Below are 8,692 nucleotides of genomic sequence, written 5' to 3'. Positions count from 1 at the left end.
CCACCCTTACCCCCTCCACCCCTTTCTTCTCTCCTAGCCACGCCGCCGCTTCGGCGCTCGTTGCGGCCACTGGTGAGCCGGCGGCCCCAGAGCCCCCTCCCCTCCGCCTGCCCCTCCCCCGGGGGCCGCGTCTGGCGTCTGCGGAGCCCCCCGCCCCGCACCTCCCCCGCCCCGCACTGGCCATTGGCTTGTCCTGGTCTCTTTTTCATGTCCAGCCCCTGATGTGTGTCCATTGGTGTGAGCTTCCCCTTCCCTCCTCCCCTTCTCTCCTGCTCGCCCTGCCCATGTTTTGTGTGTCTCTGTCCATCCAGACTCCTGACGTTCAAGTTCGCAGGGACGTCACGTCCGCACTTGAACTTGCAGCTCAGGGGGGCTTTTGCCATTTTTTTCATCTCTCTCTCTCTCTCCCTCTATCTCTCCTCTCTCTCTCTCTTTTTTTTGCTTAAAAAAAAAAAAGCCATGACGGCTCTCCCACAATTCATCTTCCCTGCGCCATCTTTGTATTATTTCTAATTTATTTTGGATGTCAAAAGGCACTGATGAAGATATTTTCTCTGGAGTCTCCTTTCTAACCCGGCTCTCCCGATGTGAACCGAGCCGTCGTCCGCCCGCCGCCGCCGCCGCCGCCGCCGCCCGCCCCGCAGCCCACCATGTCTCGCCGCAAGCAAGGCAAACCCCAGCACTTAAGCAAACGGGAATTCTCGCGTAAGTAACCCAATAATAGTAATAATAATTATTAATAAACACGAGAGTGCGCAGGACAAGAAGCAAGAGCGAGGGGGAGAGAGGGGTGTGTGCATGCATTTTAAAATTTTTCGCAAGAAAAACCTCCGAGAGTCGGCATAAAAGAGATTAAAGGGAGGAAAAAAAACCTAATTCCATCCCGAACCGTAGCCGCATGTACTTTTGGGACAGCACGCACCTTTTAATTTTACAAAAATTTGACTCCTCTTTCCTGCTCTTCTCTGCTTTATTTCGCTTTTCGAAAAGGAATGCAGTGATTTCCCCTTCAATTTTGCAAAATAATGAACGATGCTATATGTATGGATGCGAACAATTCTCTGGCAAACCTAGGGGAGGGAACTGGAGGGGAAAGGGGGGTTGCTTCCACTCACCGAAGGAAGGAAAACCGGGCGGGGGGTGATAGGGAATCCAAGCCTAAAAAACAATTCCCAGGGAGAAAAGAGGTGAGACTGGCTTTAAGACATCGGCGCGCTCTCGGTAAAGTGTGCACAGGGAGAAAAGTAGTCATCTCCACAATAGTCAGAAAGTGGGATTGTGAATGGGGGCCCCCGGCACTCTGGAGTAGAGTGTGGAGAGGGGCCGCGGCGGCAGGGAGAGCCGGGCGACCGAGAAGGACCCGAGACGCGGTCGGCGCTGCCGCCTTTTGTTCCGGGCCGAGGTGGGTGTTTGTCCCGCTGCCTTTTGTGCCGGCTCCTCGCTCTTGCCCTCCCGCGCCGCCGCCGCCGAAAGGCAGGAGCAAGGGCCGGGGGCGAGCTGAAGAGGGAGGGAGAGCGCCCGGGGCCGCCGCCGCCTGGGTTGCGGATGCCCGCCCCTCCCGGCCTAACCTCAGTAGCGGCGAGAAGATGTGCAAAATAAAATAAAATTAGATAAAATATGAACTAAAACAAGGCAAGAGAATGCAAATTTTCTTTCCCCCAAACAGAAGCAAAATGCTCTGTCGGCCGTTTTCTGCAACGCTCTCCTCTTTGACCCGCCCCCCCCCCCGACAAAATCTCGCACTCTTTAAATAGAGGGGGGAAAATTACAATTACCCCTTCCCCCAAACCCCTTTAGTTGCTAACTTAGAGCGCTAGCGGCACGGAGAGGGAGCGAGGAACTCCCTCCTCTTACTATTTTTTGGAAGATTTTCAAAAAAAGTGGAAGTGGATTTTGATTGGGAAAAATCTCGTGTCTGAATGTTTACAAGCACCGCGTGTGCGGGAGCCTCCTGCCAACAAACAGACAGAGGACCGAGCGCGGCGCGGCAGCCTGGGAGCGGGCGGCGGCGGTGGCCGGGCCTCGCCGGGGCCTCGCCGAGCCTCGCCGCGCCCCCGCCCTGCCAGGGATCGCCCACCCGGCTCCCCGCGCCGGCCCGCCGGCACTGCGGCAGGCCTTACAGCGACTCCGCGCCGGTGGGGTCCACAGTCCACTTTCGCCCCCAGCACAATACCCAGACCTCCTCCCGGGCAACCCGACTTCGAAAACGTCTGGGAAAAACTCGGCTTTGCAAAGCATTTTATTTTGCAAAGCAACGGAAAAAACGCGTCTGCTCCCCCCTCCCGGCCCCCGGCGTCTCTCGTCCACAGCTTTGGACAGCGGGGAGGTCACCACGTGCTTTCCCTGCCCCCTTCCCAACCGTTCTGGTAACCAATCCTCCCCCCACCCCCACCCCCGGCCCCCTTGCACTGACAAGCCAGGTAGAGTTGGGGGTGGGGGTCAACTGGGGAGTAATATATTCGAGGATGTGTTTTGGGAGTACTGGATCCCGGGACTCTGCGCCCCCCACCCTAGAGTTCTTGCCATCTATCTCGGACCTGGCTCGGTCGGGATAGTGGGGGGAATCCTTGTGAGCCTTTATACGGGGTGGGTGGGTGGCTGTCTCCTGGCTGTCTGTCTCCGGGCTAGAAGAGTGCGTCTGGAAAGGCGAGCGGTGGGCACTTAGGAAAGTTTGTCAATAAGGGAAAGAAAGGTGTGAGAGGGCCCACACCCTTTCCCCTCTTCATTCACGACCCTTATTTTAATTTTTGATGCAATTTTAAAGAACCACCTATACCCAGTTCTGTCTCTTTTAAAGAAGTGAGGGCGTGCGGTGCGTAAAGGGAATTGAATTTTTCACTGGGCCCTGGAACTTGTCACACACTTTGGAAGCTCCCCCGCCCCGGCACGTTGCGGGGCCCTCCCTCTCCCCACCCCCGCGCATCCCTCCCTCGCCGCTCTCCCCCGCCCCCTACTCCCCCGGCTGTGCCGGATGCGGAGCAGACGCGGCGCGCGGCGGTGTGAAGTTACAGCCCGGCCAGGTACCGGCGGGAAGCAAGGGCAGTGTTCGCAGGAGTCGGGAATGCTGGGCCCTTCTTTGGAAGGATGCATTGGGGGCTCAAAGGATGGACTGAGACCAGCAGTCCTGGCTGCCCCCCCCCCCCCATCCGGGTCCATCTCGGGATAGTCCTGGCTGGGTGGGTTAACCCCCCTCTCCACACGTTCCCATGCGGGCTTTTAGGTTACGGGACCAGCTTGGAGGGGGTGTGGGGGTCGCTTCTTTTACTGGGTGCGAAGAGGGGGCGGGAGTCATTCGGATCTTCAGGACCCCCCCCCCCCAACCTTCGCTACTTGGGCTGAATGAGAGCCATTCGGTCGCTAGGAGGCAGAACAAGATCAAGAAAGCTCAGCGAACTTGAACCTGTACCAGAGCCTCCCCCACCCCCTGCTCAGCGTTTCTCTGCCGGGGAGGGAAGAGCTTTGCGAGGGTGGGGGTGGGGGAAACGGACGGTTAGGCAGAATTCCATTTCTCCCCCCATCACCTCTTATGTCTTTGTTCTTCATTTTGACTTTAAAAATGCTTCAGGCCAGGGCTGCGGAGAAGCACCCCGGTGCGTCGACACCCCCGGGCGCCGAGAGCCGAACGGGGTGCAGTTCTTATTTTCCTTCGGGACGGGCATTATTGGTAGGGGGCAAAAGGGAGTGCGCGCTCTCCGGCTTCGGGGCAAGGCCAAAGGGTGGGATCCGGCAAGTTGGCGCTTAGTGTCCAGGTTTACTTCTCACACCCCCTCACCCCCGCTTAAAGCACGGACCGCTGCGGCCACCGCGGGCTTGCAGAGCCGCTCTGCAGCAGACCCCGGCTCCCCCGCCTCCTGCAGCTCTCGCTTAGGAGCCCGAAATCACAACAATAGTAATAGTTATCATCATAATGATGCGGGCAAGCAGCGTCATTAATAATGAATAACCGCCGCCGCCGCCGCGCTGCGCACATCGGTGCCCGGAATTGCGGGAGAAATTCATTTGTAGAGATCCCCCAAAGTAAAGTGTGAGCCTGTGGACACAAAATGAATTTCAGGAGCCGCACTTGAGGTGTGTGCGGTGATACTGAGACTGCACCAGGTTAACCAGCCGAGATTTTTAAGCCTCACGTGCCATTTCTCCCAACTGGCTGGCCCGGGGAACCTCATTATCCGGCACTGGGGTTAGATGGGCGTGGAGGTGGCAGTGGGGGCCCCTGGCCGCCCCCCGGCCCCACGGCCCCACGACCCCGCAGCCGCTGCTGCACGTGTTCGCAGCGAGCGCCGCCGGAGCCTGCAGCCAGCACGCTAGTCGCTTTGTGCCTCGGAGTCCCCGCACCCAACTTCACTTTCTCCACAGGCCGCCCCGCCAGGCCCCCTGCCCCGGGCCTGTCGCTCCTGCCTTCGCTTTTGTTTCTTTGCTTTTCCTCTCTGCATTTCAGTCTCGGCTTGCTTCCTTACCCTGTTAAGACAATCAAAGGGAAGGACTTGGAAAGCAAACTTGAAGGCAGATCTCTTTTCCCCTCCCCCTCCCCCAGCAGCCCTCGTTTCCCTTGCTTCATTCCCTACATTTCTTCTAAGCCTTTTTTTTTTTTTTTTTTTAATTTATTCCTTTGCAACAGCAGAGAGAGGAAAGAGATCTCAGTCAGCCGCTGGGGCATTGAGACGTTTCAGTCTGTCTTGCTGTTTGAACGCAGAAGCATTTTATTTTTTATTTCTTTCTCTTGTAGAGAATTCGCGACTAATTATTACGATTATTTGCCCACTCCCTTCCACTTCAATCCTGGACTCCCCGCTTTGTAGCCGGAGCTTAGTTAGGCCAGAGCTTAGAAACGATGGTATTGTGGGGGGCGAAGGAGGATGGAGTTGAATTGAAGGAGGGGGTAAAATGGCTGAGGTTAGGAATATTTTTAGGGAAAGAGGAATTTGCATTAAAATACAGAGAAATTATCTGATGCCCAGAAAGGAAATGTTGATTGCCACTGAGAAAAGATGTCAATGCAAATCAGTAGACTACACCAAGAGAATTGTATTTTCATATTTTCTTTGTGCCCCACTTCGTCTGATTTTTAATAATACAGCAGCAATAATAAGAACACGTTTTGCTGTTTCTCTGATCATCACTAGCCAAATGTTTTGCAGGGAGCCCGATGTTAAATGTTATTTCATACATTAGGATATAATTCTTGTTAATTAGCAATAATTTACGTTAAGAGCATAGAAAATGTTGAGGTTACAGGTTTTATATCTGTACATTTGATCATCTTGTTATTTTCAAGAACTTTGCCTCCTATAAAATTAATTAGGTGAAATGTGGAGGTGTAATCAGCAACCTCTGAATTACCACTTCATTTCCTGGTTTTGATTGTAAATCAGTTCAGTCACTACATTTTGAAGACTTTAACCAAGTCTATTTTGTACCGAATTGCCTTTAACTATTTGATACCTAGGAGAATATTTCCATTTACTCCTAAATATTTCCGCTTTCAGAAATGTGTGTCAGGTTCTGGGAATTAAAAAAAAGAATCTTAACAGTGGAGTTTAAAAAAATGTTTTTTTTTGCAAAGGGTCTACGACTACTAACTTTAGTAAAATAAAATATTTTTCCTAAATCTTTCTTCAGTTTGTAAACCTCAGAACTTGTAGTTAATGCTGAAAAACAACAACAAAAAACCATATTTGTTAATATATACTTAAAACCTTAATTCAAATAGCAGGGATCTTGGAAAATGACTTCCCTATTCAGTTCCTCACTTGGTCAAAATGAAAGCAAATGTAGGAGAAAAAAAATGACATAGTGGCATAATGCATAAGCACTTTTGTTAGTCTCTTTTTATTTGAAAAGTATTAATGTGTATTGTGCATTTATTATTTGGTCAGTGTGGTGGGCAAAGAAACATAAGTGCTTACCTTGCTGTCTTTATTAGTAGGAATATAACCTTCATATTCCTGTGGTGACCTTATGTTAAATTAGGAGGAGTACCAGAGGCTAGAAATTATGACATGTCCTACTTGAGCACAGGTGCAGCTAGGCAGGGCTCTCTCAATATTATTTCACCCAGCACATCTGGGAGTTACTCCAGATCTTCCCCCTCAATATTCAGCCTGGGTAGGGTTGAAATAAATTTAACCTGAGTTCACTGGATTTTTGCACTTTATCAAAATCTGTTCCAATATTCTACACTCAAATTAAAATCTATTTTTTGATTCTCTGTGGCTTTAAGTTCATTAAATGTGAAATTGGCAGCTTGCTAAAGAAGGTCAGACTGATTAACTGTTTAAGACTTGTACATTTTCTGCTTCAGTTTTATTAACTGGCAGCATCCTGGATGTGTTTTGTATTTTATGATTTTTTTTTTTTAAATAGAGTAAGTATAAGGTTTCAGGAGCAGAGACTGACTAAACTCTCTTTGCCCCTTCGGAAGGTTAAACAATGATAGAAACTGTTAAAATAGATGCTGGAGTATTTTGGTGCAAAGTTTTTTCTAAAAAAAAAAAAAAAGGAAACAAGAATGAAAGACATACCTACCTTGTTATACCATCGCTGGTGATTACGTGTGCAGAAATAGTCTCATAATGAAGTGTTTTAGAGCTCATTCAGAAAATTAGTCAACTTTGACAACATTAGGCAAAGTATTTCAAGTCTAAAGAAAGTTGTTCTCAGCCTTGTTCTGAAATGTGGCGTTTGCTTGACCATTCTGATTTTTATGTGATAGAGGCCACCAAGTGCCAACATGTTTAGAATATTTTAGGTTTGCTTTCTTCAGAATGAAAAAATGACTAATTGGCTTATTTTCTTAAGTACTCAAAAGTATCCCATTTAGCTAATGTGTCTGAGAAGAATTGCCAGTGAATTTGGTATTTCTTTGATTTTGTGGTGCTGCTGAGAGATCAGAAAGGTTTTTGGCAGTGTGAATTATGCTGCGTTGTGATTATTATTTAGATCCGTTTCACAGGTGAATGCAGTCGTTTTCTTATTACGGCAGTATAAATGTGGCACATTTCCTGTGTGATGTAGTAGCTTTCTAATTTATGAAGCTGTGTCTCTGTATAACTTAGGAGTTATATACATTCACACACAAAGGTGTGTGTTTATTCGCCTCTCCTTTTATTCTTTGGCACAATAGACATCTTAGTCTATAGGAAAAAAGAAACTTGGTTTCAATCTATGTTTTTACAATTATTTTTGGTGGGGGATAGTTATTATTTAAGCTTTCTTTATGTCCTTGCATTAACTTTTATTTAACAGTCACATTCTTCCCAAACTCACAGGCCAGACACATTTATAGTGTGTGTGTGTATATGTGTGTGTGTGTATTTCTGGAGTTTTTCAAGTTAGACTTTAAATATATTGGTGATTTCTTTAATAAATATATAAATACATATGATGACTTGCTTCATTGATAAATTTGCCTTCTTGCTGCCTACTTCCACAGCTTTGTACATTTTAGGTGTTCACTTTTTCTGGGGATTATACGGAGGAAGCTAGAAACACTTTACATATGTGGTGGCATGGGATGGGGTTGATAATGTATTTCCCTCTTTTCCCTCCTTTCTGGCACTTTAATAATTGTGCTTTTGTTTCTCCAACCGCAGCCGAACCTCTTGAAGCCATTCTTACAGATGATGAACCAGACCACGGCCCTTTGGGAGCTCCAGAAGGGGACCATGACCTCCTCACGTGTGGGCAGTGCCAGATGAACTTCCCATTGGGGGACATTCTTATTTTTATCGAGCACAAACGGAAACAATGCAATGGCAGCCTCTGCTTAGAAAAAGCTGTGGATAAACCACCTTCCCCTTCACCAATCGAGATGAAAAAAGCATCCAATCCCGTGGAGGTTGGCATCCAGGTCACGCCAGAGGATGACGATTGTTTATCAACGTCATCTAGAGGAATTTGCCCCAAACAGGAACACATAGCAGGTAAATGAGAAGCAAGGAGAAAAGCTGTTTGCATGTTTTTTTTTTTTTTTCATTTTCAGAGGCGCTGTAGCCAAGCACTGAGGAGTGGTGAAGTGTTTTCTGTATTTCTCCATGTGACTGTCCATGACAGCCTATAATGTTAAAATAATCGTTCCAATTGCTTACGTCCAGAACACAATATAAAAATAAATATTTTCCACTTCACTGAGTCAGATGTAGGCAGAATAGGTACACACAGCTGATACCCTCTCTCTGGATCTGCTGATGCTGAATTTCCTTTTTTCTTCCCTTCTCATTTTTAAGTGTTGAATCTTATTACACCTAGCCCAGTTTCCAATGTCCATTTCTGGCCCGGGGGAACAAGTCAGAGACAAAGTGGCCATATAGGCGTTTGTAGTTCAGCCAGTGACCTGTTTGAGTCAGAATACCTGGTCAGGCCTCCTGAGGGGTGCAGATAGTTCTCAAGGCTTCCATGAAGTGGGCTGGTCTGGCAGGCGTTTTGGAGGGGGTGGAAAGAGTTAACTGAGCTTCAGGGCTAGCCTTGGATCCATATTGGCTGTCAGCCTGTATGGGGCTGTAATTAAACACAGCCCCGTGGTGGGATGACACCGTGACCTTGACTTTAAGATGCCATTTTCGACTGGCCAGGCCAGAGTAGAGAGGGCAGTTGCTGAAGCGCACAGACATGCTTACTCGAAAAGTTTAAGGGCATGTTGGAAATTTCAAAAGGTTGGTTTGACAGGAACGGCTGCTCCCTGCAGCCTGCCTCC

General features: G+C 48.6%; 1 protein-coding gene across 8 annotated transcripts in view; it reads left to right on the top strand.

Moving 5' to 3' along the window:
* Positions 1 to 295: 295 nt before the first annotated feature.
* BCL11A (BAF chromatin remodeling complex subunit BCL11A) overlaps positions 296 to 8,692 on the top strand; it is a 100,683-nt gene continuing 92,286 nt past the window's right edge. For 3 of the 8 annotated variants that reach the window (XM_036262800.1, XM_036262799.1, XM_036262796.1), the window contains exons 1-2: positions 296 to 705; positions 7,593 to 7,922. In XM_036262800.1, coding sequence (XP_036118693.1) covers positions 651 to 705; positions 7,593 to 7,922 — 385 coding nt within the window. In that variant the 5' untranslated portion in view covers positions 296 to 650. Of the gene's footprint in view, positions 706 to 7,592; positions 7,923 to 8,692 lie in introns of those variants that run through there. The other 5 variants (XM_036262798.1, XM_036262797.1, XR_004959684.1 and 2 more) reach the window with 3 other exon arrangements.

The sequence above is a fragment of the Molossus molossus genome, unplaced genomic scaffold (assembly GCF_014108415.1).
Source record: "Molossus molossus isolate mMolMol1 unplaced genomic scaffold, mMolMol1.p scaffold_m16_p_15, whole genome shotgun sequence".
NCBI classification, from domain to species: Eukaryota; Metazoa; Chordata; class Mammalia; order Chiroptera; family Molossidae; genus Molossus; species Molossus molossus.
Note: the sequence above shows the minus strand (reverse complement) of the source record. Positions and strands in the feature narration are given on the sequence as shown.